The sequence below is a fragment of the Saccoglossus kowalevskii genome, chromosome 4 (assembly GCF_978046115.1).
Source record: "Saccoglossus kowalevskii chromosome 4, keSacKowa6.1, whole genome shotgun sequence".
NCBI lineage: Eukaryota > Metazoa > Hemichordata > Enteropneusta > Harrimaniidae > Saccoglossus > Saccoglossus kowalevskii.
Window position 1 is genome coordinate 9,760,520 of NC_140644.1, and position 17,873 is coordinate 9,778,392.

General features: G+C 36.1%; 2 protein-coding genes across 2 annotated transcripts in view; both read left to right on the forward strand.

The window, feature by feature from the left end:
• Nucleotides 1-2,133: 2,133 nt before the first annotated feature.
• On the forward strand, nucleotides 2,134-6,001 carry LOC102807392 (uncharacterized). Its single transcript, XM_006815631.2, has 4 exons — nucleotides 2,134-2,214; nucleotides 3,126-3,258; nucleotides 4,440-4,573; nucleotides 5,659-6,001. Exons 1-4 carry the CDS (start codon nucleotides 2,164-2,166, stop codon nucleotides 5,932-5,934), a joined length of 594 nt encoding a protein of 197 aa, XP_006815694.2. The 5' UTR covers nucleotides 2,134-2,163; the 3' UTR covers nucleotides 5,935-6,001.
• A 2,987-nt stretch (nucleotides 6,002-8,988) lies between these two features.
• Nucleotides 8,989-17,873, forward strand: part of LOC102807521 (alpha-1,3-mannosyl-glycoprotein 4-beta-N-acetylglucosaminyltransferase A-like) — a 73,432-nt gene continuing 64,547 nt past the window's right edge. The window contains exon 1 of the mRNA XM_085497729.1: nucleotides 8,989-9,090. Within this exon, the coding sequence (XP_085353855.1) occupies nucleotides 9,006-9,090 (85 nt within the window). The 5' untranslated portion in view covers nucleotides 8,989-9,005. The remainder of the gene's footprint in view (nucleotides 9,091-17,873) is intronic.

The window sequence follows — 17,873 nt, forward strand, 5'->3', positions numbered from 1 at the left end:
CGCTGTATGTGACACTGTTGACAGGCAGGTGGTTTAGCTTATCATGATTGTGACACGTATATTGATCATACACTGAAAATGAAAATAGCCTAGGCCATACACGTTGTGTTAAATATAGAGATTATCATGATTGTGACACGTATATTGATCATACACTGAAAATGAAAATAGCCTAGGCCATACACGTTGTGTTAAATATGGAGATTGTTATTGTATCGAATAAATACGTATCCCGAATATGTCAAATATCGGAAGAGTATATAAACGTGTGTTATTGTTTAGACCTTATACGAGCCATGGGACTTGTGTAAACAACAAAACAAGTCTCGTGGCTCCCGGCGAGATCTCGGCAGCCATTTTCGTCACGTGTCTGTTGAACTAAAAGTGAAACAGCGACTGAGCATACACATTTATGCATGCCTATATGTTCCCCTATTCTACAACAACATAATATCGATTACACGTTTATTCATCTTTTGCTTATCGACTTTAACCTGAACTCATTGATCACAAATTTATAATGTATCTTATATACCATTATACACTATAAAAACAAATAAAAAGTTTAGTGTACTAAGACTTTTAATGTGTATTGTTATCGATTAGTTTCCGGTCAGATGCATCTTACCCCCGTACATCGATATCCCCTAATAATGGAGAATATATTTCAACGATTAAAAGAAAACAGAGAAAAACCATTATGGGTGAACATATAAAATTGATTAAATGAGCATTACATGAAATCCTCAACAAACGAATAAATACAGAAGCAAAATAACAGTATTGTTTTTGAATTACTGAAAACATGTTTCCTACTATTATACGTGTTATATTATCAATATAGAGAGTAATGTGAACAACACATATAAAATTGTTATTCACAGCACTATGATGCCCCCAACATTTTTCGACTGCCCTCCTCCGTGCCGCCGCCACTGTCTAATACAACAAAACACTGTCATTATTGGTATGATGGTGTGGTGTGGTGTGATTATTGAGATTCAGATTAAGTAAAGATTGACATCCCTTGAAAATATATGATCTCAGTATACTAGTAATTGTATTAGGGTTTTCTTTAACTCTAACTTCTCAAGTTTTAACCAATTTACCCACGGAATCAGTATTAATATCACTTATTCGGCTGGACCCTAGATTCAAGTGAATCAAATTATTGGTACACCTTGAAAATTCATCCTCGTCCACGGACAATATGTAATTGCTTGCTAAGAACAAGTGTCGTACCAAGTATACCGGTGAGTGCATTCAACCAGCTGCTGATTACCTTCTTCATTCATGGCAATACTAAAACTAAAATTCAATAGTCAATAGTCGAGATGCTGTTCCGCTGTAGCTAAATGATTGTGAAGTGGGCTTAATGGAAAAATTGTCAATCGATTGTTAGCAATGTTAAATGTCTGTAAGATGTGACAGTCAGTAAATGGTTCATTATCGAGAGTTGTAATAAAATTATTAGAGAAACCGGGCGGGAAAAGCCCAGTCAAACTTTAAAACATGTCTTGTCGCACGCAATACGCTGTTTTTATTGTGTGATAGGCCCAGCTTTTCTAAATTCTTCATAGTTTGCAAAAACTGTTTTTCCAACGGTTAAAATCTTATCATGTTTACTTTCTTGCGAATCACAAATGATAGGCCCGTTTTTTTAAAGCGAGGAGTTGTCGCCTGTGCATGCGGTAGACTGCCATAGCGTGTCGTTGTTTACAAACAATCGTCTACCCATGAGCCTTTGCGTTTTTAGCGTGCGTTGTTATCGTCGCTTGGGACTGAATTTCTGCGCGTGCGCAGGCAGCGACTCCTCCGGTTTAAAGACAAATACTAAAACTAATTTTACAAAAACCATGTTTGCAGACATGATCAAGTGTAAAGCAGTGATTAAATGAGTGGGAAATTTCTATTAAACCTCGCTACAGCTTAGTCGCGTGCATATGTTCTTTACGCTGCATTAATCAAACATACACACTTGTTTTCACGCGCACCCCATGACAATTTTACCGTAAATTGATTGGCCATAAAAGAACACCAAGTCACGCAAAGCTGGTTACAAATGCGTTTTCGCAAGCTTCGTGTTGTAGATTAAATGAAAATCGAATAGCCAATAGGCAATGCATACGTAGTGTATTTTGTACTGGTATAAAATGGAATAAAATGTGGCGTTGTCAATTTCAAGAGTTAACGTGCATGCTTGGGTGTATCAAGGTAATGTGACTCCAATACCTTATTTAATCCGTTCGTATTACAATCTTTTTTTGCTTGTATTTATACAAACAATCATTTCTATCTATATATGTTTTTTTTTCCACGGAAACGCGTGTTCAATGCATGGAGGTCATTTTACCTCTATCATCGATACGTATACCTACACTCGTCATACAGCGTTTATTCGGATTTCTTCTAAACAAACAATTGTGTATTTTCTACGCGTTGCATAGGTCGCATGGGACCCATGAACAATACGCGGTGTTGCGACTGTGGCGCTTTTATATTTAGATATTACAAAAATGACTTCTCTTTTCGAAACACGATTGTCTGTGACGTCACGATGTGTATTCATTGCAGGTTCTTATCGTAAATTATCGAGAAATCTGTGTTAATGTACACATTATTTAAAATGAATTTCCATGGAATCTAACCCCGGCAACATTCATAATTAAGAATTGTGTGTGATATTAACATATGTTATAAAATATTCAAAGACAAACTGTTAATCCCGGCATTGCATCATCATACAATCCTGCAATACGCCATTTTTGCTATTTACATTATTAGTAAGTTTTTTGGTTCTCATTGCAATATAAAATCATGAATTTGATGTGAGATTATTTTTATAACAAAGAACTTTTTTAAACATATGGGTGACACCCCTCTTCCTCCCCAATTCGGCGGTGAGGTGTCGCCAGTATTAAATACACCAGCACGTAGTATATAGTTTTTTCATTTAAAGACAATTTATCATATTTGATATAATTAGTTAAAATAATGTACTACACGTGATGAGTTTTTGTACGTATATTAATTTGCATTTCACACGGGCTTCAGTGATATCGCAACAAATTTACTCAACAAATAAAAATTACCATTGTGCTTTTGACTCGTGTTTGTGTATTTAGTTCAAAATGGTGAATATGACGTCATTCATGTCGAATACATGTCTGTGTGTTGTTGGAAATTTGTTTTCAACACTGGTGACGCTGTTGGTGATTGGTGCGGCAGTTGATGGCTACATCATGGGAGACCCGGGCGGTAAGTACAGATATAATATCTAAACGGGTATTTCAACGGGGCAAGGGGTCCCATTTTAAGGAATCAAACGGTTTTATTTTTGCTGTATTGATATAATATGTGACATATGACACTGATAGGACCATATTTCGAACCAGTGTATGTAATAAGGGGCCGACCTTTTTCGTGGATTTGTTCTTTCAAGGGGTGCTTTTTTCAAGTTGAATAATTGTTTGAAATGGTTTGAAGAAGTTTTCCTAGACCGCGATTTTTACCAAAAGTTGATTCCTCGCATTGCTGTGTATGAATAATACAAGTTCTAAGAGTACTGTCGGGTAGTACTGGAACGGCTAATTCGCTATGATTCACACGTTTGTGCTCAGACACCTATAATACATGTATTAGTTGTTTGAGGTTTGTGACACCAGAGTACTATTTAGGGTGAATTTGATCTTAAACTTGTATGGCTGTCAAAACGTCGCTAATGTAGTATTGAGAAAGATAGTTGTCAATCTGGACCATTGTAATATTTCTCAAAATTCTGTGGATATTATTATTCTGGTGTATATGTGCAGGGCAGACTACTGGTACAGTTGGTCGCGGATTCAGATTCGTGTTCCTTTTGGGGTTCTGGGATTTTGAATATTTATATGCTTATGCTGTCTGTATTCATCGGTTTTACAGAGGCGGTGGCACGAAATTTTTCATGGGCGACCTTACTGGGGGGTCCGGGGGCATGTCCCCTTAAACAAATTCAAATTTAGACCTTCTGAAACGCTATTTGCTGCATTTTGAGAGGAAAATTTGTTGACATAAAGGGTTTCAGCTTGTATTTGGAGGGGCGACGCCCCCCAAAATATTTTGAGGGGGCGACCGCCTCCCCCCTCCGTGCCGCCGCCACTGTTTTAGGAAACACAAATATGTTTTGTATCCTTTGAAATGGCAAATATGCAGTATTTAGTAGTCAATAAATTAAAGATGGTACTACATTAGCGTGAATTGTGTTGTCTTAGAAAGGTTTGTGAAAAAAAACATTGAACTAATAAGTCAAATCAGACTGACTCGAACCCAAACCAAAAATTAATTAGATTATGAACCCGAATCCAGGGCCAGCTTCAGCATCGTGTGTTTGCTATTCCTTTCCTCACCCTCTTCCCCGTTTGGTAAGATACACCTTGATACGTGACTTCCTGTTCTTGTAGATATGAGGGCGCATAACCCAAATCAGACAGTCATCACGGAATGTTCTGTAAACGACAGTCCTGAGATGAAATGGCGTCATGTGTGCCCTCCGATCCCCGGTGACATCGACACGCACTATCCGGTCCATATGATGGTAACCATTTTTGTTGTCATATTAATGTGAATATCCGTGTTTATATGTAAGGCCAAGACCAACGGAAATGGTTTCTGGTCATTTTTTTTATTTTTGAAATCGATTTTTTTTTTTGAATTTTGCACAAAAAAATGTAAGTGCATGCCCACGATGACCCGAAGAGTGAATACAAAATACGGAAAGTCTGATTTTATGTACACATTTTTCAAGAATTACCTAATCATTGTCATCACGAGAACTCTGACCTCACTTGAGCATATTGTTTATTAAATCAGAAGTGCCTCTAATTATATATTATTTATTGTCACCACGCAAAGGCCCGCATCATATATTCCCGTATCAATCATCCATTTGTTGCGGTTCTGTCAGTTATCACAGTATTGAACTGGATTCATATTAACTCGTTACCAGATGTACGCGTTATTATTTCAATGCGCATGTGTATTTCTGTGGTTAATTATTTCGTCAAACGAAGGCGGTTTTGTTCGGTGTAAAAATAAACTTGATGATCACGGATGCTGAATTTGGCGTCGGATTCGAAATCAGATTTGGGTTAATTTTCAGGTTCGGGTTCGAGTAAATGACAGTGGAACTACATTACCAGATATGATGTTTTTGCTTTTTTTTTTATTTTTGTGATCTTTTAAACTTATCCTGAACGAAATTTGACACGTGTAAGTCAAATAGTAAAAAAAAAATGACAATCAATAAAATGTTGTGGCAAATTTTCTTCGAGACAAACATAATGTTTCTAAAACAATAAATCATGCTCGATATTTAGCATCAATACGGTTAACACTACAAAGGCGTGATTTTTATTGTTTATGAAATCCGAAATTGAGGTAAATATTTTCAATGACTCGAGCCCGACCCCATAATAAATTTAAATCCGAATCCGGAGCCAACATTAGCAGCATTGTGGGAAGAACACTATTCATAATCCAAATGTAAAAGGATTAATTTCACTATTTTGACACTCGGTTATATTGACTGAGATTTAAATTCTGATATTCTATCTTTGATAATACTGTGTGATAACATATTTTCATGTACTCAGTGAAAACAAACTTATGTTCCTCTTTCAGATGAGACAACGAGACGAGTTGGCGATGTACCCAGAAGAGCTCACCAGGATGAAAGCATATCTAGTCAGTAAAATGTCATATTGTATACGGGGAATAAAAACAGGCGGAATGCTGAGGGTAATACTAAAAATACCACATCCGATACCATTGTGTTTTAACTACATCGCTATGAAAGAAGCTCTGCGGACCGGTGAGATCGACACCGAGGCGTTTTATATTGACCTGAGCGGCGATACGACAGGCACATGTCCAGCACGCAAAGTGTACATTCAATAGCGTCACTTACTATCGTTAGTATTTATCGAATGTTTTGCAAATAAATGGAATGAGTGTACAGATAAAATGAGTTTCATTCGTGGAAACTGGTCAGAACATGTTTCTTTCTTATTATTATTCATATATTTTTATTGTTTTTATTAAGGCATTTTTTTACATACGGACTTGCCCTTCACGTTCGATTTACTGACGAGCGTTTTTTCATTTAAAATGCATTTATCCGCTACTATAAATAAAAGTGGGTATATTGGCTGATCTTTGATTCTATTCCCCGGGTCCATTCACGTCTCAAGAACGCCGCCATTTCTAGTCAGCAACAAACGACGAATCATGATTAGCAAGACGTTTGAAAATCAATACTTGGGTGACACTGGTAGTATTTGTTACATGTTGTTTACGCGTTTTATATATTTATTTTCGTTGTACATGTAATTTAATCTTTCACCTAGCTGCACTCATGGTTTCGACATTCACATTGCCTTCCTTGAGAAACTGTCTACCTTCAGAAAAACACGGATAAAGACACGCGAGCACTCACGCACAGAAACAGAGGCTATTAGCAGCATTTGGATATCGCGAATAATCAGTCATATACATATTTACTAGTGTGTACATTCATTTCGTTTGACGTTGTATATTTCCAGTTGGTTAACTGATAATAACAAATCAAGTTACTAAATTTGGACGTTCAACAAAACCAACAATTTATGTTGCCCGTAACTCGAAATCCTGTTAACATCGAGTTACAATTTGGGAGTGGTTTTGCAAAGGTGGGCGTAGTTTGTGAAATATGGGTCATTTTTTGTAACTCGATGATGTTTTTGTAACTCGATGGCCGTAACTCGAACAATTCAGCATCTCTTCTGAAAGTTACCTTGTGGAATACGGAAAAAATGGCCCGAGGCATGCGCACTGACGTAGGCATATCTCATGAATATTATTTTAAAATGCAATTATTAATAGAAAATATTTAATATGAAACGCCGGAATCACGTACTAGAATACTTGATCTTGACCCTACTTTGACTATTGTGTTTTTTTTAAGACGGTCCACGCTTTCTATCGCAATAAACTTAAACCGTAAACTGGTCACCAAATTCATCAAGTGTCAAGTGCTTTTTACACTGTTCGCCGGCGTGGGCGTTGGCAAGCATAAACATATTTTGAGTGTATACAGCGCCACCAGTGGTTGTTCCCTGCTCCATGCGTCAAGTAATCAACTAGAGAAATAGTACATACCTCAAGAACCTTTTCTGGAACCATTATTAATCACAACATATGACCCAAGATAATGTGTTATTTCAATGTTTCTGAATTCAGATGATTTTTGACGGGGTTACACGAATTTATTCAAATATGGCAAGTGTACATGTATGATTGTTAGGCAGTCATCTTCTGTGGAAATATCGGATTAATCCTTTCTTTGTAACATACACTTCAATGGAAAAAATAGCAGCCTGTATGAACTCGTGCTATAAACAAGTAGGTTGATCTTCTGACATTAAACCAACAACTGTCACGATTGTAATACCACCATTGTGGGTCAGCTGTTAACTTGAGTTGCAGCGTATTGATACGATCAGAGCGTGTATTATAACTAATAGGCGCTCAGTGCCTACTGGGCTACTGTCATCATGTGTGATCGAATAGCACGATCTATATTATCACCGTCAAATGAGAAATACAGCCATTGTCAGAAGAACAAAAGTTGGAACAGTTTAATCTCATAGACAACAGTCTAAGACGTACAAGAGCCACGGTAGACTTGCATACAGTTTCTTGTTTGTTTTTTAATAATATAAAATATTATGAATTATTATGTTACGTTCCGCGGTAATCATATTTTTGTCAAAACACCGATAAACAAACAAAAGACTACCAGTCTACGCGCGAGCACTTCGTTAACATGCTTTCACATTTCTATACTTTTCTGAAATGAACATGCGCTACTTACGTGAGTACGAATGGCCACCATATGCCACAGATTTGTAACGTATCTGTCTGGCGAAAATAATGCGTTACTTGGAAACAGGAGTCGTTTACAGTTTATGGATGTTAGCCTCAGGCTGAGCACAGGGTTGTATGGAAAAGATATGATTCCCTTCCAACGCCCTCTATAGTTCAATTTTCTATCCCACAATTCTTTGCATAATTCAATATGGGGTTAACACATTTCTTTCCCATAGAAAAGCAGCACCCCCATAACATGCCAAGATGTGTGACCTTTAGGGATCATGCGGAGGGCCTAATTATATAGATTGGGATTATTACTTTTTCAAGCTGTGTATGAATGGATTACAATGGGTAAAAATTGGAAATGCTGCTCATATTTGTTTGTCGGACTGTGCGTTGTCGGCGTAAGTGGTGTCCATTACGCACGTTTTCCGAATAATGAACCGTGTTTTACATTTTAGTAAAGTACGTTTTAAATTAAAAAAATGAGCAAATCAATAAAGATATTTGCGGATAATTGATTTTTGAATTTCGTAATGTAAGAAAGAGTGGACGCGGTGCAATGTGACGTTACCATCTCCGTTTCCCGGTATATTTCTAGTGTCATACGAGAAGAAAAAAAAACCAAGTATTTAGTGAATGGAAAAATCGAAAACGGTTTTATTGGATGACTAATACTGAGCATTAGCTACTGTCAATTGTGAAGCTAAATAAAAGAGAAAACTTGATTTCATTCATGTACAGGTACAGTTACATCCCCTATAAACTCAGACAACCAACCCAAAGTTGTCGGAGATATTATAAACAAGCGTTATCTGTGGTGAGCATCAAAACTCTACAAATAGCGCCCCCAAGTGTTCGAATATTAATCGACCACTGTAGAACCATGGTGTAGTTCCATTGTAGAACATGACACATTCATTATATTTATTCACGTGTATTTAGTAATACGCCCATTCATCATTCATAGTAAGACATCAAATCTGCAATCGACCTTCCTGTGCGTGTGTCCAATTTGGTCGACAACGTAATCATAATATAAACACGCCATCTTAAGAAGGTTACACCTCCTAAAGGGTATGAGGTCGATCTCACGCCTGCGCAATGCATTTATCTCAATGGCCTTACGAAGAAATGGAATAGTGTTGCTGTCTTTCCTGGTTTTCGTAACGTTTACGTTGATTCTGTTGAACGCACGGCCAGGTGAGTCTGTTCATTTATCGTTTGATTTAAAACGTGCTTTCAAATGATGTGCGATAGTCTACGCCGCAGTTGACCCGGCGATGTGTAGCCCTGGTACTATGCATTATGTCGCCGGTCGCCGACCCCAGTTTGGTTTATTTATCATACCGTGTTTTCACTTATGTGGTCAGTAAGCAGTACTTCCGTCTTTCAAAGTAACCCGACATTGGAATGATCATTCTGGTTGTCTATGTACAGCAGTCGGTGCGGCGCTCGAACAAGCCGTAAACCCACGTTCGTACTCGATACCTTGCAGATCCTGATGTAACCCGGAAAGAACAAACCGTAAAATGTTGCCCTTTGCGTAGCTGCAGTTCTGTAGCGCGCTTGGTTTCGCTGTCGGTTATTTTGTTCGTCGTGGTGTTAACGCGAAACCAGGGAGCTACAGTTCCATCCTATGCGAGTTACCATATTTTACCGACCTGAAATCAGGTCGGGCCGTAACAGCAGTTTTTTTTCATTATTTTCGCCTCAAGTTTCTACTTTTCTACTGTCGATGGGTCCCGAAACTATTTCATCAATTATTTTGAGGGCGATTGTCCGAAATTGGTCGATTTCACGACGAAAACCGCGGAAAACTACAGCGAAATCCCCGCGTTTGCAGCCATCTTGAATAAGTTATCGTGACGTCACAAGGCGTCACAGTTTTCCCATTTCACGCAGTTTTCGTCGTGAAATCGACCAATTTCGGACAATCGCCCTCAAAATAATTGATGAAATAGTTTCGGGACCCATCGACAGTAGAAAAGTAGAAACTTGAGGCGAAAATAATGAAAAAAAAACGGCTGCTACGGCCCGACCTGATTTCAGGTCGGTAAAATATGGTAACTCGCATAGGATGGAACTGTAGCTCCCTGGTTTCGCGTTAACACCACGACGAACAAAATAACCGACAGCGAAACCAAGCGAGCTACAGAACTGCAGCTACCCTTTGCGCAGTTACCGTTGATTTTACCTCTAGTATCGACAAGTAGGCTACTAGTACTATAAGGCATTGATCGTCGTATAACGGATTAAATAAATAAACTGAATAAATATGTGTTTAATATTTTTTTTAATATCTATATAAATGACAGTTATTTATGAAGCCACTTGAACAAATAATTTATTAGTGGAGGGTGTGAAATTAAACCCACTCAATATCTGTATTCATTTATCTGGTCAACTTGCATCTTCATCTGGGTGACATAATTTTCTCTGTAATGCACAACTGTCATTTTCACACACCCTTCTTCCAAGCTGGGTACTTTTTGGGGATAATAAATGAAACTGCCATACAATTGAATACTCGTACAATGCCTACTACCCTGGGAATGAAAAGCATGTACATGGATTTGTTACATAGTAGTACTAGTGTGGGTGTTGTCAAGATTTGATCAACACAATCTTAAAGTGCAGGAGTAGGGTATACAAAATTGTTTTGTACCGGTTATTCCGAGCAACTTTTCAAATTACATACCATTTGCATTCTCGCCCGCCAGACCTTATGTTTTGTTCAAAATTTGTTCCTTCTCGTCACAAAAAACAATGCAAGAAAGCTAAACAGTAACCATAAAAGGGTAATGATTTGCGACGATGACCTGTATCAGCCCTTTATGATTAGAGAAAAGTTCCGGATTTGGAGGCAATAATAAGCCATAAGGTGTGATTTTGATAATTTCTGAATACAGACTTTATTGATTTATTCCAATTTAATGAGTAATTTCCGAGTTATGCGTTTATAGATGTTTTGCATAATTATTCAGCTCCAGTTTGTATCAAAAACTTTCTATCCTGTCTTTCTGGATGGCTGATATCCCATGTTTTGTACACAGTCACTGATTGGTTGACCTTCATCTACTTGAAAGGCATCATAATATTCCATTCCCCTTTTCGACATGGAATGGCTGTTTTATTCTGGTATGGTCTGCACTCAACTCTGTGGGTTTCATCTATTTATGCAACGTTTGTACTTTTAAGACACTTGTGTAAATACAGTGATCCCTCGCTAAATTGCACCTCAGTGAATCACAGTTTCGACTTAGTCGCAACTGTGTTTTGCCGACAGTTTTGAAGTAAAAGAACTAATGTTTTGTCGCATAGTTAAACTGGAGGAGGCAACTTAACACCTACATTTGTACTTGCTGTTAATTATTAAGATACACGATGACCTGACTCGAATTAAATATGAAGTCGCAACTTTACATACTTCTTGGCCATTTCCCTGTCATAAAGATCCATAAAACTTGTTGCACTGAGTTGAATCCATGTCCACATGGATGCTGTGATATTGTCCTATAAAGAAAACGTACTAAAGTAAAAATAGACCCATATATGTCTATATGTGCCTTTTATCAATTTTCAATTCATAACCCCCCCTTTCATGAGACCCCCTCGGTAAGTCACGACCCTCGATAAGTCGTGGTTTTTGCTTGGATTCCTCAACTTAGCGAGTGGCCACTGTACGTTGAAAGTGTTTCTATCAGCAATGAATGGAGTTAACGTTTGAATATTACAGTGAATCGGTAATTTCTAAATTCAACTTCTGTTGAAATCCTTCATGTTGGAATGTGACCAAATCCAACCACAAATTAACTGGTTCATAACATAAAAAAAAAAAAATTAATTTCGAAACAGTTCATGAAGCATATGTACTTGCGTGAGGTGGTAATAAGTCAAACAAAACACGTAACATCTGAGAAATAGATTTCTTTTTGTGGTGAGAAAATAGATGATACTTGTAGCTACAGGGTAAATTAGGTAAAATAACAAGCTAGCTAAAAAAACTTGTTTATTGAATTTAATTGTGATAGTTGTAGTTCATGTATCTGTCTAATTTGTTTTTGGTTGGGGGGAGGGGTTATAATGAAATTCTATCTTGTCATAATGACATATGGCAGGATTATGAAAAATGAAAAAATTGTTTGGCTTTAATGATTTTAGATATTTTTGCGCTTTAATGCCAAGTTATTTTTAGGAGCATATGCACATCAAGGCACATTACTATTCAAATGTCAAAATAACTATCCGGTTATCAAAAAAAAAAAAAAAAAAAAAATACTGGTATCTGCATTTGTTTTCAATATTGAGTTAAAATTGATAAAGGTATAGTCTGCTTATCATATATGCAATAATTTTGTCTCGTTCATCCCATCTGGTACTGTGTGATTTGAATTCTCTAATGGAATTGAAAATATTGTGACTGCTTCTTTTATTTAGATTTCTTCTGTAGTGCCAATTGCCCCTCTTCTATTTCCATCCAGCTCCCTCCCCTACACGTGAAAATAAATTAGTCCTCTCATCTTGTCTTTCAACAATTTGGTTCACACCTTTCTGTTACTTTACAATTGAGTCTTTGCATATATACAAAACAATATTTGATATGTTGAATAAAACTGTCAACAAACAAGCTTCTCTCTGATTGGTCTGATTGTTGGTTGTTAGGGCTTGGTAGCCAATCAGGCACAATCTTCTAAGTAGCCTCACATTGACTAAAATGTAGTTAAGCATTTAATGCAGACTTTCAATGATGTAGAAATAAGTAAGTAGTCCGTCACCTGCTTTGAATAAAATACTGGTTACTTTTTTGCTTTGAGTTTTGTTAAGGCCACCTACATTTTCATTTTTTCTCCTTACTTGAAAATAAATCTACATCGCTAAATTTTAAAAATGACGACCAAATTAGTAATAACAACTAAATCATCAACCAAATCAAAGTAAGTGAATACACTTTTTGTTTTAATGGTTCAAACACACTTGATTTACTTAAAATAAAATAAAAATAATCTGTTATATTTTTATAAAAAAAATAGTTTGAGTATCATTAAATACATGGGTACATGCAGGTAGCGTTATCAGAATGACAATTTTGTTCCCCTCTGCCTTGTAATTGCTTTATGTGACAATTAGTTAGGTAATCACGTTTCATTTACTGGAGTCAAAGACCATATAATATTTTAACGATTGTGATTATTTGACTAGTATATTCTCTTGTATCCATGCATGGTAGACCCTATTGTGTAATCACCTTTATTGTAATGGTAATTCTTAGCACTTTTGATTATAATTTTTTAGACGTAGTAATACTATTGTATCTGATTGATTACTAACTGCACTCCTAGATTAGATTGACGTTAGATTCGTACACTCTGAATGCACAGACAGATTGCCACTCATTACATGTACAATGTAACAACGCTGTGGTATAGATACAACAGAAGCATATTGGTATATTCCCTGGGATGTATGACTGCATGATTCCCGCTCAGTCTTTTGCAGTTCACTAATATTTTGATTCACATCGCTGTTTACACTGCCTTCAATATGGCAGTCACAGTTATACACAGTATTTATTCTATAGCACTTATTTCCTTTTACCTATGTTGTGTTGTTACAGTGGGTTTCATGAAGGCATGAATTTGCTTGTATAAAATATTTATATTTATAAATGTTGTGTACCAAACGATAATGGTACTACTTTTACTTTCAATCTATCAGATTTATTTTAGTAAATGAATCACTCCAATTTCAATCATTATAAACAAATTTGATGAAATCTATTTTTCGACCAATGATTGAAGAAACCCTGCAAAAAACTAATTTGGTGACGGATTTTACCAAATTGTCTCTAAAGCCAATGAAAACATCTTTTTTTATTTGAATGAAGTGCTAGAGTCTTTCTGGATAAATGTTTTATAAATGTCCATCAAAAAAATTCACACCTTTATAAAACCTGGAGTAACTGAAATTTGTTTGTAAATATAAATGTGAATTCAAATTCAAACGGGAAGTTATGTTCTGCTATTGCAACGCCCTTTTGGATTGGTCTTTATGTATGAGACTGATCACTGATTGGATACTAAGCTCTATTCAAAAGTATATTCATCCACACAGTCCCTCCACACCGTGATCCACACAGTCCCTCCACACCGTGATCCACACAGTCCCTCCACACCGTGATCCACACAGTCCCTCCACACCGTGATCCACACAGTCCCTCCACACCGTCCCTCCACACCGTCCCTCCACACCGTGATCCACACAGTCCCTCCACACTGTGATTCACACAGTCCCTCCACACCGTGATCCACAGTCCCTCCACACCGTGATCCACACAGTCCCTCCACACCGTGATCCACACAGTCCCTCCACACTGTGATTCACACAGTCCCTCCACACCGTGATCCACACAGTCCCTCCACACCGTGATCCACACAGTCCCTCCACACCGTGATCCACACCATTGACGTACAGTTACTGTAATGGTTTTCAAAGACATTTTTTGCACCATTTTGAGCTTCTAAATGTTATTTTGATATTTATAAATCAACCACAAACCATCGCATCGATTGATAATTTGCAATTATTTTAAAAACCCTTAAAAGTATGTAAATGCTCTGTTTGGTGTACTGTAATTAAAAACAATCTCACTGAAGCAAACATTTTTTTTTTGTCTCTCGTGCGCTTCCATCGTAGATGCGCATCCTTTTGTGATTGAGCAAATACAGAAATCAAGCAAAATAAAAACAAGGATAAATTTAACAAGATCGCAATCTCACCCAAACATGAATTGAATGATTTACCTAAAGTGACAGCCACATCAGTCTCACTAAACCTGTACCAATCACTGTGCACACTAAATCCTACATATAATTTTTCCATTCATTGATATGGCAACATTCATCTTAACTGATTTATTTTAGGCAGGTTTATTTTTGCATTAAAAAAATACGTACTGTTGCACAAAATGGTCCTCAACGCAACTGTCTCTCAAACCTGTAAACTAAGCTTTGTGATGCCTGAGGGCATTCCAAATGTATTAAATCTATCATGGATCACATGTAATAAAAAAGTGGTCTAAAGTGTAGGATTAATAACCATCTGTGTTGTTTTTGTATTTTTATTAAGCATATTATCAATACAAATCTGGATATCCAGAGTCGTCAAAGCGTCATAACATTTGACAACAATCCGTACATTAATATGTCTTAGCCTGGCCTTGCTTTTTGAATATAGCCTGGATGCTAAAAATGTCTCCCATGAACACAGTGTAACGTGAGTGATTAGGAAAGCAATGCTATTAACCTTTTCACCACCAGTTACCTTTTTTCATCACAAATTCACAAAATAGTCCCGTTTATAGTCTGCACTTTCCTTCAGAAGATTGGGACAAAAATAGCCAAACATAAAACTGAAAATTTACTCAAATTTTGTCTGTTGTCAAAAATTCACTTCTACAAATATTGAGGAATATACAAAAAAAAGCAGACAAATTTGGGCAAGAAAGTCTATAGGATAGGATATCCGAGTTGAGTAATCACTCTCCTGCTTTCCTATAAGTTGTACTCACTCACGACAATAATGCGATACTGTGACGTCAAGTCAGTGTACATGTAAATAGGTGCATAGTTAGTTGGCTTGTGCGTCGATCACTGTGAACTAAAGTAAGGAGAAAGTTTTGCAACAGAGTTTTCAACATTTACGTATTTCCCAAAATTTAAATAAACGGTGATTAGTAGTGTTGCTGATTCTCATTTCAATAATGAGATCACTTTCCCATTCCACCAATGAACACACTGCTTAGTCTCACAATACACAACCTCTTTATTGTTAAACTGTCAGATTGAAAAATATCTCTGAAAACAGGTTTTGATGATTTTTTTTTTTATCTAAAGAGTATCTATTTAATACAACAGTGGTTTGTTTAAAAACATGGCTTTTGCTTTTGTTTTATGGGAGATCTGGAAATGTTGAAAACACTGTTGCAAAACTTCGCCGGTCCAAGTGCACTCTAGTGCACAAGGATACACATAAACCCTTAGAAAAGAAGATTTTTATTAACTAGAGATCAAACACATTGTGAGTGGCATTACATTATATTACGGCAAAATGATGCAACTTATAATAATAACTTCATTGCATCCTTAGAAATAAAAAGTTTCTATAGGTTACTTGCAATAAATATTAGTTGTGATAACTACTACTATAAAAAAAAAAAGGAAGTAAGTTGGTAATGGAATAAAGCAAGTGTTACATATCAAATGGCATTTTCATTTCTTGATTGAAATGTGTTATGAATATAGTTGCCTATATTTTGTAGTATTACATCATCATCATCATCATCATCATCATGAAATTAAATTTCCGGAGATCATCCTGTGTTTCTTGTGGAAATTTAATGTCTTATACTGTATGATTTGTTGGCATATTAATTTATATTGAGAGCATATCTTATCATTCTGTGTAGATTGTCTGTAAATTTTTGATGTGTACGTTTTCCTATTTCTATTACTAACTTATGATTACTAGTTATAAATGTTGTCATTGAAGTTCTTAGTTTCAAATTCAACACATCTAAGTATTTTTCAAAATTATATGAAGCCTATGGTAGCTCTGATGTGAAACTTGTTTGGTAATTTCACAAATACTTTATCATTATTGTGTTTGCCACCTCTGTATCATGATTGTTTTGTTGCTTTTGACATTTTCATGCATTTACATAGTGCCCGCTTCGAAACAAGTTTTTTGCATATTGTGCATCATAAACAGAACAACAGCTAATAATCAAGATGTCAATAGCTAGCTTTGATTGTGCTTTAGTTATATAGACAATTGATACAATGTTGTTGGGTTTTTTTCTCTGGTGGACATAGGTTTTCAATAACACAAATTATCTCTTATATGGAACAAGGTAATAATAGTTCAGGCCAGACTTTTATTATCCCTTGTTTCTCGAACCCGCCTAATGAACAGGAGCCGAAAATGAAATAAAAATATAATTTTATTTCAGCGTAATTTCTCGCGCCCGGCGACTTGTAAGCGCCAAAGAATGCTAAAAAAATAATATTTTTATCTTTATTTTTTTACCGCACAGATGAGAAACAAGGTTATACATGGAATAAAGTTTTATTTCCTTTTTTCTCTTCTCTCCGATCAATTATCTTATTTACAATTCTTTGAGAATCACACAAATCTAATGGAAAAAAAGAATTAATTTTATTTTTCTTCTACCCTCCTCAAAAAAATTGCCTTCTAAAAACTCGAGAAACAAGGAATAAAAAAAGTCTGGCCTCATGAACAAAAAAAAAATTGTATGCAGGTATGTATGATATAACATACTGTACTGTGAAATACTTTAATTTTAAAGCTGTAATTAATTTTCGCTGAAAAGACTTTTTGGGTGTTTTGTGTGGATTTTATTTTCAGTGATTTTGGATTAGTTGAATGTAAAATAGAGGAAAAAAAGTAAATTCGCTGGATTTTATTTTCACTGAATCATTCCTCCAGCGAAAATAGCGAAAATCAGTTCCAAGTTAAAATAAAGTATTTTACAGTAATATCAAAAATGTGCACTTTAATGTGTAAAAGATGAATTCCATTATGAAAATTTGCTCTATTCTAGCTGGTTATTCATTTCAAAAGCAAATTAAACTGCCAAAAAAATTGAGAATGCTCATTTAAACAATGTCAAAGCCATGGGGAATGCGAAAAGTTTGACGTTATTTTGTAAATTTCTACTTTCCTTACCTTATTATTTACCGGTAATGCTGGGTTAATCTGAACCACTGGTAACGTACATGTATGAAATAAGACTCTGGTTTCAACCGTGGATGAGAAATGTCTACTTTGATTTTTGTCAGCTGTGATAAACAATACAACATTATGTGTGTTGAGGATTACGTGACAGAGAATCATAAACAACCACAATGAAAAAAGGAGTCCACTGTTTGTGTCATCGCAAGATGTTTGATATTGGGTTCACAAGG

Bases quoted from the DNA above. Each gene is read 5' to 3' on its own strand.
- LOC102807392 (XM_006815631.2), top strand. From the start codon at position 2,164: ATGTGGCGTTGTCAATTTCAAGAGTTAACGTGCATGCTTGGGTGTATC. The intron at 2,215-3,125 runs GTAATGTGACTC...TTGTGTATTTAG, and splicing joins GCATGCTTGGGTGTATCAAG to TTCAAAATGGTGAATATGAC. The intron at 3,259-4,439 runs GTAAGTACAGAT...CTGTTCTTGTAG, and splicing joins CATCATGGGAGACCCGGGCG to ATATGAGGGCGCATAACCCA.